Source organism: Phacochoerus africanus, chromosome 1, assembly GCF_016906955.1.
Source record: "Phacochoerus africanus isolate WHEZ1 chromosome 1, ROS_Pafr_v1, whole genome shotgun sequence".
Classification (NCBI taxonomy): domain Eukaryota; kingdom Metazoa; phylum Chordata; class Mammalia; order Artiodactyla; family Suidae; genus Phacochoerus; species Phacochoerus africanus.
Genome location: NC_062544.1, coordinates 116,024,304 through 116,046,148, shown reverse-complemented (window position 1 = coordinate 116,046,148; position 21,845 = coordinate 116,024,304). Strand labels below are relative to the sequence as shown.

Below are 21,845 nucleotides of genomic sequence, written 5' to 3'. Positions count from 1 at the left end.
ACAACAACAACAACAACAAAAAAGACAAAAAAAAAATTCCATTTACTCTCCAACACAGAATTACTTCTATATTTTTCTAGTGTCTCCTCTAGAGCAAGTGTCAGCAAAAGTTTTTGGTAGAGTATTATCACCAGATAGTAACACTTTTAGGATTTGCAGGCCAGAGAATTTCTGTCACAACTACTCAACTTTTCCATCCTAACACCAAATAGCCGTAAATATGAATGAGTATGACTATCTTCCAATAAAACTTAACCTGCTAAAGCAGACAACAAAATGCTTTATCAATGTAGTGGAAAGGAAAGGCAGTAAACCATTTTTGGTCTATGGGCTGAATTTTGCTGGACTGTGCTCTAGGATTTACAATACACATCTTATCAGATGTGTCTACCTTCAGATAATAACTCCACCAACTGCACAAATACTGTTCTATAGTATTTGGATTTTTCCTTGTTTCTGTCCTTTGTATTAATGTTGTCATATGTTTTACTATTATAGTTGCTATAAACCCCACAGTACATTGGTATTTTTGCTTTAATCAATTGCTTTGAAAGAGATTTTAAGATGAGAAAAATGTTTTTATATTTACATATGCATTTATCCTTTCTGGCATTCTTCATTTCTTTTAGATCCACATTTCTATCTGTTGTCATTTTCCTTTAATGTGAAGAAATTCCTTTAATATTTGAAGGTACAGGTTTCCTGGCGGTGAATTCTCAGCTGTGGTTTGCCTAAAATTTTTCTTTCTTACTCTAATTTTTAAAGATATCGTCATTGAATAAAACTTCTAGGTTGACATTTTTCTTAGCACTTAAAAAATGTCTATTGTTTCCTGGTTTGCACCATTGCTGACAAGATAACTACAGTGTCTTTCCCTCTACTTTTAAGATGCTCTATCTTTGGTTTGGGCAATTTGATTATGATCATGATGTGTCTTGATGTAACCTTCTTCATGTTTATTTTTCTTGGGTTTTGTTAAGCTTCTTGGATTTGTGAATTTATATTCTTCATCACATTTATAAAATGTCAACTATTTATTGAGGTTTTTTTTCTGTCTCTCCTCTATCTTCTATCTTCTGGGCTTCCAAATATGTGTATGTTAGATTACTTGATATTGCCCCACAGGTCAGTTGGTGCTCATTTATTTTCCATCATTATTCTCTGTGTTATTGCCATATCTTCAAACCCCTTCATTATTTTCTTCTATTGTGTCTAATCTGCTATTAAGCCAATCCAGGGACGTTTTCACTTCAGATTTATTTTCCAGTCCTCAAAGTCCCATTTGGTTCTTTTTTTACATGGCCCCACCTTTTGTCACTGTATTTGTATATTCCTCTTAAGTCCATAAATGTATTTCTAATAGCTGTTTTAAAAGTCTTGTAATTCTCCACTAATTCTATCATCTCCTGTTATTTCTAGGTCTATTTCTATTCATGAATTTCCTCCTGGTTATGAGTCACAGTTCTTCATGTGTTCAATCAAGTAATATTTGACTGGATTTTGTGGTTGTCCTTTACAGTGTTGAGTTTTATTTTGGTAGACACCTAAGTTACTTGCATGTCAGTTTGCTCCTTTTCAGTCTTCTTTACAAATAGTATTAACAAAGGTTTTAGATGGTTTTTATTCTAGAGCAGGAGTTAGAAAAATTGTTTTGTAGGGGGTCAGACAGTAAATACTTTAAGTTCTGTGGACCTAAACTAATCAACTCAACTATGTAAACAAATGCTTGTCCCTGTGTAACAATAAAACTTTATTTACAAAAATCTGTAACAGGCTGAATTTGGTCCATTGATCATAGTTTGCAAACCCCTGCTCTAGAGGTAGTTTAGCCATACTACCAATAGCCCTTCTGGGGTCTCTGCTGATAGTCCAGGGTTCCACTCTGGTTGGTCATAACTCAAACAATTCCCAGACCAATGTGAGCTCTACTTATTATTCAGCTATAACCCCAGCTTTTCTCTTTCCCCTAGCAGTACTCTTTGCTTGGCCTTACAGAATATCACCCAAGGTAAGTGTAACCTAGTCTTTAGCCAAAACTGAAGAGGACGCCAAGGCATATTTATGGAGCTCTTTCTCTGAGTAACTCCCTCCCTGCTCCCATACTATACTTCTCAAATTTTGACCACCTCAGCCTTCCTAAACACTCATCTCTGGCTCTTCAACTCAATGAGACCACCACATTCTGCTTGGTTCCTTGTCTTTGTGCTGTATGAGAGTCCAAAAACACCTTCAGATAGAAAGCTGAGCTGATTGTAGGGTAGGGACAAAAGAAGTGGATTTAAGCATCTCCATCCTCTAGCTACACTGGACTCTAGTCCAGAGTCAGGAGAGGCATAGCAAGATTATGCCAGAACCAAGAGACCTGTAAGGCTCCTGCTTGCCATTTTTTGTTAGAGTTCATCAAATACAGGAAGGCATGGTACTTATCGATCACCTGTTCATTTTAGCTGCACTACTTTGGAGCAACGCCTTAGATTCCTATGTACCAGACTGGTTTTTGCAAAAGTTAACATGTTTCTCTGCACATCTAATCATCCTGTTGGGCCACCACTTTGGATCCCACTTTAACTTCCTAGCTTTGAAAGGACATGGCTCAAATGCATCCCTTTCTCTCAAAATCCAGCAGTACTGGTCTCCCATGAAATGCCAAAAGATTCATGGTAAATAATAATCCACAAGAAAAGTCACCTTGCTCAACTGCAAAAGGCATTGGAACCAAGTCATAGAGCTGAAAACAAAGAGGTCATTTAACAGTGTATCTCCGTAGAAACAAATATAATTTTAGGAGCAACCCACTTTACAGCTGGGTAGCTAAGACTCAGCAGAAGGATAGATCTTACAAGGGATTCCACCATACAAAAAAAAAAAAAAAAGGTAGATCTTATTTTCCTATGTGGGTATTTGGTCCAAAGACCCAGCATTCCCCTGACACAGATTCATTTTTCTCTTGCTGGCAACATTTCCAGGTGTTGAAGGACCAGAATAACACAGGCCGCTGTTTTTTAATCTTAACATTCTCCTTTCACTGAAACTGTTGGTGTCTTCTTCCTGTGACAGGATTTGGGGGAGAAGGCCTGCTTCTCTGCATTCTTCTGGCTTATTTCATTTCATGCCGATATCTGACATTTTTTTCAAACACTTGTTTTGTTATTTGAAATGGGATAGTAGTGTGCCAAAGCTTTCCCCCTAAGTCAGCAGAAAAAATTAATAGCATTGCTCAAGGGAATGTTAAATAGCAGAGTATCTCACTGCTATGAAGGATTTATTGCTTTTTTACTGGTTTATTTGATTTTTTTTTTTAACTTAACGGGGTGCTAAGTATAAGAGCCCTACACCCTTGACTCAAATCACCATCAAGGCTGGCCTATGTGTGGAGGCCCAAGGTCTTGTAAGATGAGCTGAGCTCCAACTTCTTTCCTTAACACATTACTGAAGGAGGGAGTGACAACAATGAGAGAATTTCAAGTCAGTCCCTGCCCAGAGACTGGCAGCAGCATCACCAGGCTTCAAACAACTCCTGACAGGTGCTGGCTCCAATTACTAGCATCAAGGAACAAGCCTATTCCCTTAAAAGACGGGTGTCTGTTACTCCCGCCTCCCCCTTTCCCCAAAAAACATTTCCACAAATAAAAGGACTTACCCTACTATCACTATAACAAAATCCAGTAAATTCCATCCATTCCTAACATAAGCATTAGGATGTAGCAATAATCCATACGCTATAATCTTCAAAAATGTCTCGACTGTAAAAATAATCAGGAAGGCATATTCTACTTTTTCCTGTGAAGAGAAACAAAGAAATAAAACCAAAAAGGGTTGGGGAAGGAGAAGAAAGAGAAAAGGAAACAGGGATTAGAGTCGGTATCTCAGAGACGTAAGCATTCCTCTTCAAGCAAACTTTTATTACGAGAAATGAAACAATTAATACCACACCTGGACCAAGCAGGCATTTTAATTCTAACACCAAATTTCTCTTAAGCAACAATGTGTAAAAAGCTTCTCATCCCAGGCTGCATGAATTGTATTCTGCCACCTGCCCTGATGTATGTGCTGTGACTCTCCCTAGGACGCAAAGGCATGTTTGTTATCTGCACACACTTGCAAAACACAGCGTGTTTTCCTCCTAAGGCTGCCCAACCAGGCCCAGAAAAGCACAAGGGTGCAACGACAATCCCCCTGGGTTTGAACAGAATGTCCTTAGGAAGAAAGGAAGATGCATCTGCTTTGACCCTCGCTGCCCCTCGGGGTTTCCATCTGACTTCTAAGTCAGGGTTGGCTTTGTCACTGAACAGCAAGGTGACCTTGGCAAGGTGACTCTCCTCTCCTCTGGACCTAAGTTTCTGCATCCACATACTAAGGGGATGGCAAGTTCACGGCCGCCTGATGGTCTCCCAGCTGACACTGCTGAGGGGTCTCCACACGTGTTCCCAGAGGGCCTGGGCTCAGCCTCCAAGTCCTCCTTACAAAGCCAACAGCCACCCCCATCTGACTGCCACAGACCTCTGAGATGCCACCCTCAGGCTAGAGGCTCTGAGGACCTTTCCAGTTCCAACTCATGTGACTCCATGAGCTGTAGAAAATGCATCCATCAGCAGGTCTAAAAATGTTGGCTCTTTCCTCTTCTATAAAGGTTTTCTTCATACAGCTTTGGATTGAACAGAAATATGGACCGCCAGGATATGTGTGAATAATTTTACAAGAGGCAGTTACTGGCAAAAAGCTACTTAAATAATTACCCAATGAAAAATCATCAGTAATTAAAACTCTTCCATATGTGCCATAAAGGCCTCGGCTAATATTAATTCTCCTCTGTGGGACCTGAGGAAAGTTACCAATGCCTCAGGAAAATGGAAATCATAGAATTCACTTATTACGATGCCTAGGGTGGGGGTGGGTGTATATGCAAATAAATTTGGCTCAGGAAATAGTGAGCACCTCTTCTGTTTGATGGGCCCCACACCAGGAGCCAGGATTAGAAAAATGTCTCCACTATGGTCCATATCCTTGAAAAGTTTAGCCTGGTACGGGAGGTGGGGGTTTTGTGGGTTTTGTTTGTTTTTGTTGTTTTTTGTTTTTTTTGTCTTTTTTTTTTTTTTGCCTTTTCTAGGGCCACTCCCGTGGCATATGGAGGTTCCCAAGCTAGGGGTCTAATTGGAGCTATAGCTGCCGGCCTACGCCACAGCCACAGCCACAGCAACTCGGGATCCGAGCCACGTCTGCAACCTACACCACAGCTCATGGCAATGTCGGATCCTTAACCCACTGAGCAAAGCCAGGGATGGAACCTACAACCTCATGGTTCCTAGTCAGATTGGTTAACCACTGCACCACGGGGAACTCTGAGGTGGGGGTTTTGAATGTGGACGCAGACAACACTCCAGGAGAGGGAACTGACGAAGAGCAAGTTCTGCATCTTGAGGCGTCTGATAAGACCCAAGGGATAAATCACTTTCCTCCTGCAAAGACTTTCTTGTTCCATGTGAGCACGATTTTGCCCAAGCCACCCTGCGCTCTAGCCATCTGCCACCAGAGCACCGCCCCTTGATCACAGACGAGTCCCAGTCCTGGGTGGGACATCACAGAGACTCACCACTGCATCTTTCCTCTTTACCAGCAGGAGAACCATCCAACCGTAGGGTTACCCCAGGCTCTACCCCCATTCTCAACTCCCCACTCGTCATGCTGACTAGCCAGTTCCATGGGTTCTCTCATCCCCAGGTCCTTGCCATTCCTAACTGGCCCTTGGGGAACCCCTTGATCCCTGGGACACCATCTTAGCGGTCTAACGAATTCCTCTGTGGTGTGAGTTAGCCAGAGTCAATATGTTTTCAATTTAACAAGCCTAGCTCAAAAATAAATAAATAAATAAATAAATAACATAATAGGAATAAAAAGCCTCACTCATCCCCAATCTCCATACTCACGTTTCCTCCAGGTTCCCCATCAGGTGCTGCTCTCGGCCTGGCTTATCCCGTGCACCCTTCGCCCTTCACCAGGCTGTGAAGACCTTCTCGGACCTCGACCCACTCCCTCTGCACCACCAGCCATGCCCTCCAAGCTGGGATAAGAAGCTGAAATCTCCCAGAGCAGCAGCATGCCCACCCCAGCACCTCATGCCACACGCGGACCTCTAAGGACTCTCCTGTTTACTCTCTGGAGTCTTCATGAGCCTCACCAGAGCAAGAGCTCATCTTCCAGTTCACTGCCACATCCCCGGCTGGCAGGCTCCCATAGGAGGTGCCCTCAGGCCACTGTGTACGTTCTTAGGTATAGCAACCGACTTTGCTACTCGTTACAGAGGAGAAATCCACCAAGGCTTCCATGAGGCAGTGACACTAACTGTGGGAGCTACAAGGAAAAGTAACTCTGTAGCTTTAACCAGAAGCAGAAACCCCTGAAAACATCCATCGATTGTACTCAAATTGAACCCTGACCACCAAAAGTAGCTTGTCAGTGTGTTTTTGAGAGTTTAGAGCTGTAAGGGAGCAAGATGAGCTGGAAAGAGCAAGCTGATTTTATAATTCTTCCTCCCTCTTTATCCTTTCTGCTTTATTTACTGGGACAGACAGGAAAAAAAGGCTTTGGCTGCCATCAATATTCATAGCAGTTACATCCCTACGTCAACACAGCGTTTTATACTTTAGAGCAGAAAAACAAGACAGGGAACACAGAGTACACCTACCAAACACAGCTTGTTTTTCCTCTTTAGCTTTTATTTATAAGTAATTTTGCCACAATAATACTAGGCCCATTCATGTAACTGAATTGTTTGGGCTCTTTTATCTCTTTCTCTTGTCCTCCTCTCTCGCCTTTTTGAAGACTTTGGTTTCTCTTTCCAGAATCCTCGGTGCATTACTTGATGGAATTGATTATAAGAAATATAACCTTGCTTTAATGTGACTCTTTATTACAGAGACTCTAACATAATGCCAGCTGAACCATCACAGCCCAGAGAACACGACCGGCCAGTTTACCTAGAAGCCAGTGTCAGCAGGGTCCCCAGTTCTGCGCTTAAAAGTACTCCTTTTTAAAAAAAAAGGACATCTCTACATCAAGCAAATGTAGTGTTTAAAAAATTCTTGTAGGAGTTCCTATTGTGGCTCAGTGGGCTAAGAACCCAACACAGTATCCATGAAGATGCTGGTTCGATCCCTGGCCTCACTGAGTTAAGGATGTGGCATTGCCACAGGCTTCAGTGTAGGTCACAGATGTGGCTCAGACCCAGTATTGCCATGGCTGTGGGGCAGGCTGGCAGCTGCAGCTCTGATTAGACCCCTTGCCTGGGAACTGCCATATGCTTCAGGTGCAGGCCTGAAAAGAAAAAACGTCTTGCAGAACAGCAATTATGGGAAGGGAAGGTAATTACTTCACAAGACGACTGTTCAGCAGAGAAAGAGAATGTTCAGTTAGTCATTTGAAAAGGAAGCCACCAGGAAAAGTCAGGTTCCTCATGGGATGAGATGGCAACGTGCACCTGGCTAAAGGACCTGCGGGACGTCTCACAGAGAAGATACGGAGTCAGTGGCCAGGATGGAGGGGGAGCATGAGGAATAAACAATGGTGAGGATGAAGGGATGGGACAGGTACAGAGAGACAAGCAAGAGCTCTCCTGAATGAACTTGAAATGAGGTGACCTCTGGGCAGGGGCTGCACATTAAAAACTCTACCCCAGGGTAAATGAAAAGAGTACATGACTCCTGCATCCCAGTCTCCCTGCACTGGCCAGGAACAGCCATGTGCTCATGACACTCACCCAGCCACCAGCAAGGATCTTCCCCACTCACCGAGGATCCTGGGTGGGCAGAGACACTCAAACCATCTCTCAAGAAAGAACCAGTTCTTACCCAGAGACCACCCTATCATGTGGATCAAAGTCCCCTATGAGATTCAAGCCACTAGAGACATAAAGGCTCAGAATCTAATTCTGAACCCTGATTTATCTTCTTTATACACTGATGTTTCACTGAACAGGAGAGGCTCTAAACCTACAGTCTCTAAACCAGTGAACGCCATGTAGAGCCTTGAGAAACAGAAACTGTCACCTAGCAGGGAATTAGAGATGCCAGGATCCTTAATTGTATTTGGTTGCCTGCCGTCCTATATTCAAGCGTCCTTTTACAAGTGCTGTGGTAACAATATCCATTGTCATCAATACATCCATCATCCATCCATCCATTCCTGAGCACCTGGTTCCTCTTCAGAAAGCCTGACCCCTACCTTCACAGAGCTCCTCACCTACAAAGGCTTGATGAGCCAGGTAAGATTCACCTCTTTGATTTGCTCATCTACTCACAGGGCCCAAGTCTTTGCAGGGCAACTGATGAAGTGGGAGGCAGCAGCAGAGAGGGTGTCTCCAGCAACCTTAGGTGACCTAGTCAACCTGACACGTACATGCTGGCAGTAGAAAACAGAGTTTCCCCTGCACACATATCTCTTCTGCCTCCTGCAGGCCTGGGCTCCCCATGGGCAGAGATCACCTCCCACCATCGTTGTGACCCCAGCTTCCAGCACTGTACTGGGCCCACATAAGGTACTCACAGGGGCTACTAGGAGGTAGAGGAGAAATTAAGCAACAAAGCAAGACCTATAGGGGCTATAAAAACGTGAGAATGTGGGATTCTAACATATGTACCAAAAAGAAAAACAGGCAGGGTAGGAATCATTCTCCATTACCAAAAAGCCTCCCTAGAACAAGCCTGGAATAAAGGGTCGGACTATGGAGACAACAGCTGATTCCTACAGCTCAGAAGCCCTCCCTTTTCAATCCCAAGCTGAGCCTCCAGTGAATGTTCACCACTGTCCAGGCTCCTGTACCTTCCTCTTCGTTTACATCCCTCCTGCAGGAGCCTCCACTCCAAGTCACGGCCAAACCTGCTCCCGCCCACTGCACCCCAAAGTCCAGGCTTTCCCTTCCACATGCCTCTGCCCACCCTGTTTCACCCCCACCCAACTCCGCCCCCGTGAACCTGCCCCACCTACGTCACCTCCCCTCCTTGGGAGCACATGACTCTGAAACGGGCTCACAGCACAGGGTGTGGTGAGAACCCAGGGCTGGGAGTTGTCCTCTGCTGGCCCTGGCTCTGCCGTGACTGACTCAGGGCCACGTTCTGTTCCCTTGCTCTAGAACCACCACTCCACCATTCATGCCTTTTCATCAGGCTAAGTTCTACCTGTTCTTCAAGGCTCCACTTAAATGACAGTTTCTCAGCAAAACTTTGCTGATCTCCCATACTACATTCCAGCCCCTGGTATATGCTGTCAAAGTTCGCTGCATTTCTGCATAGCCCTATTCACAATGGAATTTTTTTCATTTTCTCAAGTTTTCTTGAAATATAATTGATTTCCAGTGTTGTGAGAATTTCTGCTGCACAACAGAGTAATTGAGTTATACATGTACACTCATCCTTTCTTTTCCAGATTCTTTTCCCATACAGATTATCACAGAATATTGGGGGTAGAATTCCCTGTGCTATATAGCAGGTCCCCACTGGCCAGTCATTTCACAGTGGAATATTACAATTTTTTTAAGAAACTGTATCTTTGGTACTTGTCTCTCAGTAAGTGATAATTTCTTATAAAATCAGAAACCATTTCTATTTCATGCATCACTGTATTCCCAAGTCTGGCACAAAAATATACTCGATATTTATAAATGAATAAATAGATAGGCAAAATGAGAGATTTTGACCACACATTATTCACCAGCCCTTCCCGCTTAGAAGTTCCATAATTATATTTCAGTCAATTCAAGCTGCCATAACAAAATACCATAGACTGGATGGCTTAAACAACAGAGACCTATTTCTTACAGTCTGGGGGCTGGGAATTCCAATATCAAGGTGCTGGTGGATCTGGGGTCTGGTGAGAGCCCTCTTCCAGGCTTGCAGACAGCTGCCTTCTCGTGATGTCCTGGCAGGCCTTCCTTGATGGGTATATACATGTAGAGATCTCTCTTCCTCCTCGTCTCAGGGCACTAATCCCATCAAGAAGGCCCCACCCTCAAGACCTAACCACCCCAATCAGCTCCCAAAGACCCCACCTCTAAACACCGTCTCACCAGAGTTGTTTTGAATACATGAACCTGGAGGCCACAAACATACCACCCATAACAATACCACAGGCTCCAGCCCCATTAAAATGCCCACAACTAAACATTCGGGTAGAGCCTCACAGCTCCTGCTCTGCACCCACAGCCACCCTGCCTCCAGTTGGAGGGAGGAGCACCCACAAAGGCAAATGGGCCAAGGGCAACGAGAGGTCCAGAGCTGCAGGAGCACAGGTATGAGGAGAGGGGGAGGCTAAAGGGACAAGGACATGGGGTACTTGGGATAAGGTTCTGAGGTTTGACCTCTGCTTCTCAGCTGTAAAACAAGCAGCCTGAATGGATGATGTCTTCCAGCTGTGAATCCACAATTCGCTATGATCTGATGAGCCATGTCTAGACTCGGGCCCCAGAGGGGAGCCGTGTGAGGGCCTAGGGACCCTGGAGAAGATAGCCAACCAGAAGCAGCAAGATCCAAGTGCAGCTGCTGCCTTGTCAGGTGACTGGGTCACTCCATGTCGCCCGAGAGACACTCTCAGCTACTGCCTCATGTTTCTGGAGGTGCCCTCAGGAGCCACTGCCACTCTTACAGGGTTTCAACCTCTAGCAACTCTGCCAGGGACCTCAGGAGGGGGAGCAGCAGGTGGCCTCAGCTCAAGCTTGCTGGGACATAAACAGAGGTCACGCTTTCCTCTGCAGGTATTCATGATGCATGTGCCTAGCAGGCCGCCAAGGATAGCTGATGCCGCATTTACGTGAAGAGGCTGGCAGGAATAGTCAATGTGCCTTCGTTCTCCTTCACCTTTGGTTTAAAAGGATAAATCAGGGGGAAGATGCGAGTGAGTTCACCTCCCATGGCACCAGGCTGTCATTTACCCCTTCTGCTTCTCAGCTTCCTCATCTGTAAAACTGGGATAGTCACCTTTGCCCACCAGGTGACAGTGAAAATCAGAATAAGTGGAGTGGGAAAGAGTCCTGGGGACCGCCAGACACTCACCATCAGAGGCTGCGCGGGACAGGACAGGGCAAGGCCGTGCTCCCAGGCTCCAGAAGTGGAGTCCTGATAGGAGGATTGGAGACAGACAGAAATCAATAGGACCGATGCCAGCCCAATGACCTCATGACCATCCAGGCCAGGCAGGGCCACTGCCCAGGGTGCCATCCAGAATATACTTGAGATGACAAATGGAGGTGGCCAGCGGGTGGCCTGGCCGATCACTCCGTGGAGACCAACTTCAAAGACATCCGGCCCGTGGGAAGAGAGCAGGGGAAGCTGACAGGGCACTCTCTCTAGATGTGGCCTCCTCATTGCCCAGCAGGGCAGAGGCAGCTGCTGCTGTGCTACAGGGGCTAAAGCAAGCAGCTGGCCGAGGGTAGCTCATTATGGTCTTGCCACCCAGCAAAACTTTCAGGGTAACAGTTCCCTGACTTTCCTCTGAGAACTGAGTCTTTCCTACTTTCAGTCCAGGGGCTACATGGGTCAGCATGTGACCCAGGTTATTGGTTCAAGGATAGGCATGTGACCCAGTACCTACCAACCAAGTCAGGTAGAAACTTAGAGTTTCACTAAGCCTCTCGGCCAGAAGTTCTGTCATTGGCTTGATTTAGCCCTCAGAGGCTATAAGCCTAGAGTTACCATGAGGACATGAAGATGAAAAGCCAACACTAACAGACACCAGGCCAAAAAATGGGAAGAGAGTCAAAGAGAAAGAGAAGTTCAGATAAAGAAAGCACCCAGCTCTGATGCCTCTATATGAGCCCCTGGATCAAGCTGAACCTGAAGCCAAAATTCTCCTACCTTGGGCTTTCTGGTTACAAAAGCCAATAAACTGAGCCAGTTTGGATTGGGGTTTTGGTCAGCTGCAACCAAAGAGTCCCAGCTAATACCCAGGGCCTACAGGATCATTCTGCTTCTCTGAAAGTTAAAGCATCTAAGAGAATCTTCAGCAATTCCTCATCTCTCAAGAGATTCAACTCCTTGGATAATTCCCTTTGACCCACAGGCTTAGGGATGGTTCTCCACGCATAGGATCCATGAGCCTTGCAAAGTCATTGCCTCTGGGTATTCACCTAGTCTCAGTTCTCCAAATTTCCTCCTTCCACCTCATCTTTTCTCTGTTCCGCCTTCAATTCCAACTGGCTTCCAGGATTCTACACACCCCTGTAAACTTGATGCCTGAGACTTGCCTTGCTTCCCAGCCCACCCATCCTGGGACACAGACTGAGTTCCCTTGGTAGTGGGGACAGTTAGCAGCCACACTCTTCTTCACCCAGCTTCACCACAGAGGCACTGCCCACCTTTGCCCCACCTTGGTTGGCAGTGCAGGCACCCTATTCCCATTTGATTCAACCACATTCCCTGGATGTCTATTCCATACCAGGTGCAGTCCTGAGCAGTGCAGATTAAAGATGGCTAAGACACCATCCATGTCCTGGAGGAGGACAGCAGATGTATACAGAAACATTTCCAGACACGGCAGATGACAATCAAAGCTAAAGCAGAGTACTGGGAATCTCCTGTGGGGAGATGTGGAATGGAGCAATTAATTGTGTCTGGAGCATTTGGGAAAGCTTCATGAAAAGCATGGGATTGTATCACGCCTAAATTCCTCCATCTGGCATCCCCAAGGACCTCTACACAATCTGTCTACACTCTGCCTACCAACCACCAGCTGACATGTCACCCCACCAGTCACAGGGCCTCCGTCCTACCCAAGTCTCCTTCCTCCTCCTCTACTCCCTCTGCTCCAGTCTGTCAACTCCCATAACACCCTACATATATGTCAGACTCACTGGTACCCCTGGTCTCTGTCATTGCACTTCTCCATCACTGAAAGCACTTCTTTCTATTTCTCTAAATCCTGCCCCTCCCTTTCAGGGAAGACTGGGGAGTTTCATTTCCTCTGAGCACTCTTCCACCCCCCTCTGCTGTAAGCGCAATGTACTTATAGGGAAAGACAAATGACTGCCATGTGCCTACTGCCCCTGCTCCCAGGTGCCCCTGCAGCAGACACCCCTCCCTCACTGGTCTCCAGCCAGCACTCCTCCCACTGTATCTAATGCAGCTTCACACGGTACCCAACCAGGCATCACCCCCAGAATGGAGCAGGCACGTGAGTCAAGACTGTTACAAGTTATACCATACACACTTAATCATGACAGTAAGTCACAACAACAAATACCTGAGCACCAACTACGCACCAGGTCATGAAAGAGAGCAAAGAGGGGCAAGGCACTGCCCTTGTTTTCCAGGGCTCCTGATAACCTGGGAAAGTGAACCTATGAGGTGTTGTGTTACTTGTAGATTGTCAGTACCTTGAGGGCAAGATCCATTGCATATACCTCTGAAGAGCACTATACAGAGCAGAGAACTGAGCATTAAGCCACCATAAACACTAAGATGTCATCATTCACAAAATAGAAAAAAAAAAAAAGCAGAGCCTGACACTGCATTTCTGAGCACCTGGGCTGAGACCTTGTCTCACAGTCAGGGAGCCCCATGGGCATGCCACTCACCTCTCCTAGGCGTCAGGCCTTTATATCCCATTCTGACAGCTCAGGTCAAGGTAAATGGCAGTAAGATTATGTGCGCCACATGGGGCTGATCAAAGTAGTTCTCTGCCTCCCTGGGACCTAGGGGGGCCCAGGTCATGTGAAAACTGCCAAACCCCATCCTTCTAGAAAAGAAGTCTTTTCTTAGCATTGCTTCCTTTGCCTGACATGAGCCAAATGCTCCAATATGTCCACCTCCTTGGCTGAAAAGAAATGAGCAAATATTTCAACAAGGCCGGAAATGAGTAAGCTTAAAACCAAACATCTTCATTTTGACAAGAAGGCAGAGTCATTCTTTTCTCCATTAAGAGAGTGAAAGAAAAGCCTTTCACATTTGTCTATGGTTAAATTTCCTGATGTCTGCATTCTAAGTGCAATCTCGCTCCACGTCCCTGCTACCCACGTGCACCCCTATAAACACCCCACGTGCCCCCCCGGACACGGCACATTCCAATCACTTATCTCAGCTGCTACTCCAAGCTAGAGAGTCAGGCCAAGAAGGATTATTTACGTTCATGTATGAAGGGCATAGTCAACAGAAATAACAAAGAACAGTGATGGTGCCCTCTGATTTGGAGAGACCTGACTACACCCACCTGGTGGGGAAGCACACCTTTCTGTCGGGCCCCTGCCTGCCCACCCTCACCTGGGTTTTTACAAAGCCCCACCAGGACCTCCTAGGGGCATTCAGGCATCTTGGACTGAGTACCTAAGGATGCACCCTGGAGGCGGAGCTGCCAACTGTACAAATGTGGACACCTGCTGGGTGGTGCGCCTCCCATTTAAGAATGTTTGAAGTCATGTGTTCAGATGCACTGTGACCTTGTCCAGACAGGGAAAAGAGCCCATGTCAGGTTCTGGCTCTGCCACGAACTGGCTCTGTGGACTTGATCCCTCCATCATAAAATGAGAAGGACAGAAACGGACCCAGTTTGTTGAGTGTGAATGAGGCAGCACATGTAGAACACATTGGGCTCACACCCAAAGATGCTGGCTCATTTTACTGCCGTGTCTGTGTCACATGCTTCCCTGGTCTGGACATGTGCCCCAACAGCACAGGGCCTAGTGAGAAGCAACTGCTAACTACTCACTATGTGAGCCTGGGTACAACAGGCCAGCTCGCCACCAACCCTGCAGGCCTGCAGGCCCACAGGGCAGGCATCTCCCCCGACCTCCCTGTAGGGCCCAGGGTCAGTACCGGCTCTGCTCTGAGGGGGATGGTTGTCCCATCTGCACCGGCTCCTACACCTCCCAGACTTTCCAGCAATGTCCATCTATGGACCATCATAGAACAGAACACTCTGGAGGTGAAGCATGCCTGGCTCCCAGGCCCCGTGTCACCCCCTCCCCTCCACTGTGCTAGCAAAGGGGCAGATGCCTATGGGGTGGGGCGGCGGAGGGGGAGGGGGGCAAGGGGAAAGGCACCATTCAGCTCATGAGCTGTCTCCACCATAAAAACCACACTGTGGGATGAACTCTAATTCGTGGCCACCTTTTTCTCCCCAGTGAATGTAATGAGACTATAGGAACATAGATCATTTCTTTCTGAATAAATTCATGAATCAAAGATGAAAAATACATAAAGTGTAGAGGCTATAATTGAGATAAAATATGTGATACATTTACTCAGAAGATTAATAACTCTGTGCCTGTAATTCATCACTGTTTTGGTATTAGAAAGTAAAATTAAGTTAATTTAAAAGACATTGCGTGGCTTCAAAACCAGGCGCCACCTAAGTGTGGCCCTGAAGTGGAAATCAATATCCAAGGCAATGACTAAGCAGAACTGAGTGTCTGCAGACCCACTCCAGAGCTAGGGAGCGTCCCTCACGTTGATCCATCAAACCTCCCCCACATCTGTCACTTGACACCTCCCAGAAGCCAGAGGGAGGGCTCTGCAGTCCCCCAAACTCTGAACCCACACAGACATTCTATGGGCAATTCCATTCCCAGGAAAACTAACTGCTTTTCAGAAGCATTTACTAGAGGGGATTCTATTTGGTCAGGTGGCTGAGGCTGGTTGCTCATTTCTACTGCTCTTTTTAAGGCAACATCTGCCTTGCTCCGAAAAAGAACTCTAGGCAACAAGAATACAAAACAGCTCTTAAAAAGAAGGCAGTAGACCTACATGTAAGGGCAGGGAAGGGTGTCCATGATACATTATTACAGGAATAATATGATCCCCTTGATGTCTGAAGAGATCTCCTCATAAGCCAGTCTGCAGCTCTGATACCTGAAAGTGAAAAGGCTCGCCTCCGAGAGCAGGATCATGGAGGACTGACTTTCTGGCTCTCCTTTTAGGTAGGTCTACTATGAAGACATTTCTAGTCATGTGTCTCTGAGATTTCTCACAGTTACTATGGGAGAAAAGTAGACCCATGACACAAGTCACCTTTTCTTTTGTTATCTTTCGAATGAAACTATTTCTTAGTGCGTAAAAATGTTTCCCTAGAATATCTGCATAGAGAGAAGAATCAGCTGACAATATGAATTGAGCACTAATTATAGGAATTAGATGAATTCTTGCCTTTCTTCATGGAATTTATCCCATAGTGGAGAGGATACTTAAAATGGAATACATATGAAATTAATTTTTCAGTTTACATACTTTTTTTCCTTTTTATGGCCACACCAGCAGCATATGGAAGTTCCCAGGGTAGGGGTCGGATCACAGCTACAGCTGCTAGTCTACACCACAGCCACAGCCACACTAGATCCAAACCACGTCTGCAAGCTACACCACAGCTCACGGCAATGCCAGATCACTGACCCACTGAGCGAGGGCACGGATCGAACCCGCATCTTCATGGATACTAGTCAGATTCATTTCTACGGCGCCATAATGGGAACTCCAGTTTACAGAAATTTTTGAAAAACGAAATAAAATAGAATGGAAAATATGAGAATGCATAGGAAATATCAGAATTTAGCAAGTATGTTTTCATCAAACTCATGTTTCAGATGATAGACACAGATGTTTATGAGCTACAATGTAAAATATATGTTACTGTTGGCCAAAAAAATTTTGAAAAACATAGCTCTAGAAGCCAGTAATCTGGACCTGCCAGTGGACACCAGTGGGGATAAATAACCACCCTCTTATTCCCACGCTTGCTCACACACACTCTCCCTCTCCACACACACACACATATCACAAAATTCCTTAAGTTAAACGGTAGTTAAGAATCCCTAATAGAGCCAAACACCCAAATGATGAGGATAGAGGTGCACGTTCTAGGTCTGTTCCTCAAGGAAGAAGTGCATCTCCAGGTAAGGCAACATAGACTCAGGTTGAGGTTGCTCAGTGAGTTCCCTGTCTGTCCTGGGAGATGAGGGGCCATCCTGGGAGTCAGCTGGCTCCAGGGTCATCTGGAGAAGGAGGAAAGGAGAGTGGGCGAGATCGAGATGGGAGGGAAGAAGACACAGGTTTGCAGTGGGACATGGAAGGCATAAGGGAGGACGAGATGCTCACCTTCCCTCAATCACCCCCAGTCCACATGAGAAATGGCTCACCAGGACAGGGTGAAATCACACACCCACACACACACCCACACACACGGAGCCCGGGCCCTAAGTGGGGCAGTGGCGCAGAGAAGCAGGGTAGGGAGCATGGGTGCATCTGAAGACCGGGGCCATGATCCCCACCCAAGACTGGAGCTTGTAGGCCAATGAGTCATGTATGTCATTCATCAGGCCCAGGGCTGCTTGCCGTCAGGCACACACACTGGGACCAGGGCGTCTATGATCCACACAGGGACACAGGGGAGAGAAGGGGCCTCTCTTCTCTAGCTGTTTGATGGGATAGGTAGTCAGTTAGGAAAAAGGCCCGGTGAGCTGGGTGGGCTCCACAGAGTCTGAGGCTGTCCTTTTGAAGCATGTTTTTGGGTCAGAACAATATTTTAAGGAAGCACAAGACTGCACATGATGAGGGACACATTCAAATCCCAGGTCTGCCAGACCAGCTGTGTGGCCTGAAGGAGAGCACTGAAATTCTCAAGTGGCACTTTCCTCATCCTCTCAGCAGGGCCCCCACCAACCCCCGGGGGAACTAAGTATTAATACTGATGGTGGAAACACCTGGCAGATGGTTTGCACTCCTTCAAGTGGCCGCTGTCACCATGTGGCTGTGTAGTGAACGTTCCCAGGAAGGGCCATCACAAGCCTCTCCCCCAAAAGGTTAGGGTTCTTGGAAGGTGAGAACCCACCCCACTCGGTTCCCTTTCATGTCTCAGTGCTCAGGCCCGGCAGGGTGGGGGTGGGGGGGCACCCCAAGCACTACCCTCCACCCCCAACGTTTGTACCTTGTGACAAAAAATAGTATGAAAGGCTTAGAAAACACAGGAAAGAGCCTAAATAAACAAGCACATTGAAATCACCAGCAGTAAAGTCCTGTCTGGCTACAACAACAAAAATTACATCCATCCTGTTAATTCGGGCATAGGCAGATGCCTTTTTAATGGTCTCATAATCACTAAGATCAATCATCATTTTAATAATGATTAGTGTTGGAAAAGGCAACAGGCTTAATCACAACTGCCTCAATTCAAAATTCATTAACACTCTGACCAAATGAAATCATTACACTTGGGCTCTCAATACTTCATAAATGTACCTCCTGAAAGAACTGTCAAGCTGCTTAATTTCTACACTCTATTTTAAAGCTGCCTTTCTAGGCCCATGTGGTTCACTTTCTATGGTCACTTCCCTATGAATTTAGTGCTCAGGCAAACTCCTATTATTAGGATAACTTTGAGACATATGAACAGAAGATCCCTTGAAGGCTTCGACAGCTACATAAATGCTATTTTTGAAATATCTAGGGTCATCATTTAAAAAACATGCTAGTGAGTTAGGATAAAATGGAGCAGACCTATACAGGTTTTCTTTTAATTACAGTAGTGTCAGTGTCGGTGAATCAGACCTCGAATGTCTAGCAATTACCACTTTCTACAACTTGTGATTCTGCTCAAATGCCAAACTTAAAAAAATCCAAATCTAGAACAAACAGTTCAATGGTAACATCCAGTCTTGCCTTTTTTTTTTCTCAGCCCCGACGTATGAGGGCACAGAAAGAGGCAAAGATGTGAGATGAGACAATCCTCATTACAGCCAGTAAAAGGTGAAGAGGTGCATTCTGAACAACAAGCATCCTGCATCACCCCTGAGGGCCTACGCTCCACCAGGCGGCTAGTGACTTTTAAACATCCCGACACCCCTCAAGCCCAGATAGGGAAAACAGAAATCTAGCTGGAGGACTTCTGACTATTGGTCCTAAATTGGGGAGCTCAGTAAATCCTAGGGTCAGACAGCCTGGATTCAAAGTTCCTACTTGGTCCAGCTATAACCTGGCACAACACCACCCTTCTGGGCCTTGGTTTCCTAACCAGTGACATTCCTGTGAAAGGAACAGATGAACTAACATGCAATGCCCAGCACACAGCATACTCACAATAGATGGTTATTATTTTACTGGGAATTGAGGGTAGAAGTTCAGCTCTTGACCTCTTTCTGCAGAACCTCTCTAAATTGATTTGCCTTCAACCATCTGGTCAGATGAACAGACACACTTTGTTTCTTCTGGGTAAAAGATAACAACAAAAGGCTGTGCCATATTGAACCCATGCAGCTCCCGGGTTAATTTCTAGAGAGTTTGCCCAGTTTTGTCCTCAATCCTTGAGTTGCATGCTTACTAAGAAGTGCTTATGTTTGGTCCCAGATTTATACCAGGTGGACCTGTTACTGTAACGACCTAATTGAACTGCATGCTGCCTGAAATGATGAAACAAGAGAGCGAAAAGAGACCTTGCTTCCACAAAAATTCGGCTGAATCTCCAGGAAGTACCAGGTAAGGAATGTTGCTCGAGGTGTTGCTGAGTTGGATATAGCTGACAGCAAGGGACAAGGGAAAAGCATTTTTCAAATGCTCTTTGCTTTCTTCTCATGTATCTTTAAGTTGTTATTCTATTTTTAAGTAAAACACAACTAGAAATTGTAGCTACATTTCCAGACTCATTTATGCAAGAAAGAAAATGGGCGCTCTGACTAGTAGGTACATGATCCTCAGAAAAAGCCTTTGACCCCCTACTCCAAGAGATTGGCAAAGAAATGTTCAGTTACAGAGTCTAGGTTAAAATCATCTTTAACAAGTGTTTCCAGCTTTTTAAATGAGTCTCCCTATATCTGACTTTTTAAATAACCAACTTATAGGTCAGATTAAAGGGCAGGCACACCCTATGTTCATTGCAGTACTGTTCACAATAGCCAAGACGTAGAAACAAACTAAATGTCCATCAACAGATGAACTGATTAAGAAGATGGTACGGAGTTCCTGTTGTGGCATAGTGGGTTAAGAACCCAACACACGGTCCATGAGGATGCGAGTTTGATCCCCAGCCTCGCTCAGTGGGTTAAGGATCTGCAAGCTGTTTGCAGATGTGGCTGGGATCTGGTGTTGCTGTGGCTGTGGCATAGGCTGGCAGCTGCAGTTCTGAATGAGTCCATAGCCCAGGAACTTCCATATGCCACAAGTGTGGCCCCTAAAAAAAATTTTAAAAGAAGACGTGGTACATATATACAATGGAATACTATTATTCAGTCCTAAAAAAAAGAATACAACAATGCCATTTGCAGCAACATAGATGCAACTAGAGATTCTCATACTAATTAAGTCAGAAAGAGAAAGACAAACACCATATGATATCACTTATATGTGGAATGTAAAATATGGCACAAATGAACCTATCTACAAAACAAAAAAAGACTCATAGACATGGAGAACAGACTTGTGGTTGCCAAGGGGGGGGGAGGGGGGAGTGAGAAGGATAGGCTGGGAGTTTGGGGTTAGTAGATGCAAACTACTACATTTAGAATGGATAGACAATAAAGTCCTACTGTATAGCACGGGGAACTCCATCCAATTCCCCAGTAATGGAAGGGAATATAAAAAAAGAATGAGTGCATATGTGTAACTGAGTCATTTTGCTGTATAGCAGAAATTGGCACAACACTGTAGATCAAGTATACCTTAATAACACATTGGATGGATGGATGGATGGATGGATGGATGGAAGGAAGGAAGGAAGGAAGGAAGGGGAGAGGAGGGGAGGGAGGACCCAGAGAAAAAGCCTGCTAGTGGTTACTACTGGGATTACAGACAATTTAAAGTGTGCGTGGGTGTGTGTGTTGGTAGTGGGAGCATTATGTGCTACAGTGAGAAAAAGGAAAGGAGAGAGGCAGTGTGGGTGAGCATAACTGAGAAAGAGAGAAAGCATGTCATGGAGAAAGGCCTGCACAGCATCACACACAGGAAAGGGGCTGGGCGACTGCTAACCTCTCACCTTAACCAGGACTTCATTTAAGTCGTCAAGGAGTCTTTATTCTGTTTCATTCTGTTGGCTACACAGCTCCTGAGGGAGACTGCAGAGGGGAAATAAGGCATTCCTGGGGGAGTCTACCTAAATCTCTGCAGGTGAGATCACATTCTCAGGAGAAGACTGAAGGCCAGCCTGGCCTGACATCCTTGCTCATCATCAGCTGGAGGCGGCTTGTGTTAAAGGCAGTCAGGCAAGTGGTGCTACCTCCCAGGGCCAGATTAGACCCTCAGAGATGACTCAAAACTCATCCTTCTCACTAGGCCAGGGGTTGGTAAATCACAGCCCACAGGCCAAGTCTGGCCCACCAGCCACATTTTTGCAACTAAGGTTTTACTGCAACACAGCCGTGCTCATTCACTTAGGGACCGTCCATGTCTACTTTTGCACAAGCAAAGCTGAGTAGTTGTGATCAAAACAGCATGGCCTGCAAAGGCTGCATTATTTACTATTTGGTTCTTTACAGAAAAAGTCTACTGACACCTGCTCTGGACCCCAAAGGCCCATCAGGCAGAAGGCCCTTGGCTTTTGCTTCTCTGCTGAATAAAGAAAAGGAGAATACTAGTGGTTATCTAGCCCTGATCCTTCTTCTAAGAATGAATAGTGTGACATTTTTGCTTAACGGCTAAGATATGTATGAAATACTAGCAAAAATCTTTGCAAATATGAATATTTTTAAAAACACATTCGACAGGCCTTCCTTATTGCTTCCTGTGAAAACACACAGGCACTAAAATGACAGTGACCACGGAGGCTCTGGAAACACACACAAGCCCAGCCACATATGGTGCTTATCTTCATCTGGAGGCACACACTCCAAGTCAGAATAGCAGTCACAAAAGAAATTGCTACTTAGGGAATATTTTTTTAAAAGACCTTGA

The 21,845-nt window shown here is 45.7% G+C and overlaps 1 protein-coding gene across 5 annotated transcripts in view; it reads right to left on the bottom strand.

The window, feature by feature from the left end:
* Positions 1-21,845, bottom strand: part of CACNA1D (calcium voltage-gated channel subunit alpha1 D) — a 334,317-nt gene that overhangs the window by 157,362 nt on the left and 155,110 nt on the right. For all 5 annotated transcript variants that reach the window (XM_047776946.1, XM_047776952.1, XM_047776918.1 and 2 more), the window contains exon 4: positions 3,641-3,780. In XM_047776946.1, coding sequence (XP_047632902.1) covers positions 3,641-3,780 — 140 coding nt within the window. The remainder of the gene's footprint in view (positions 1-3,640; positions 3,781-21,845) is intronic.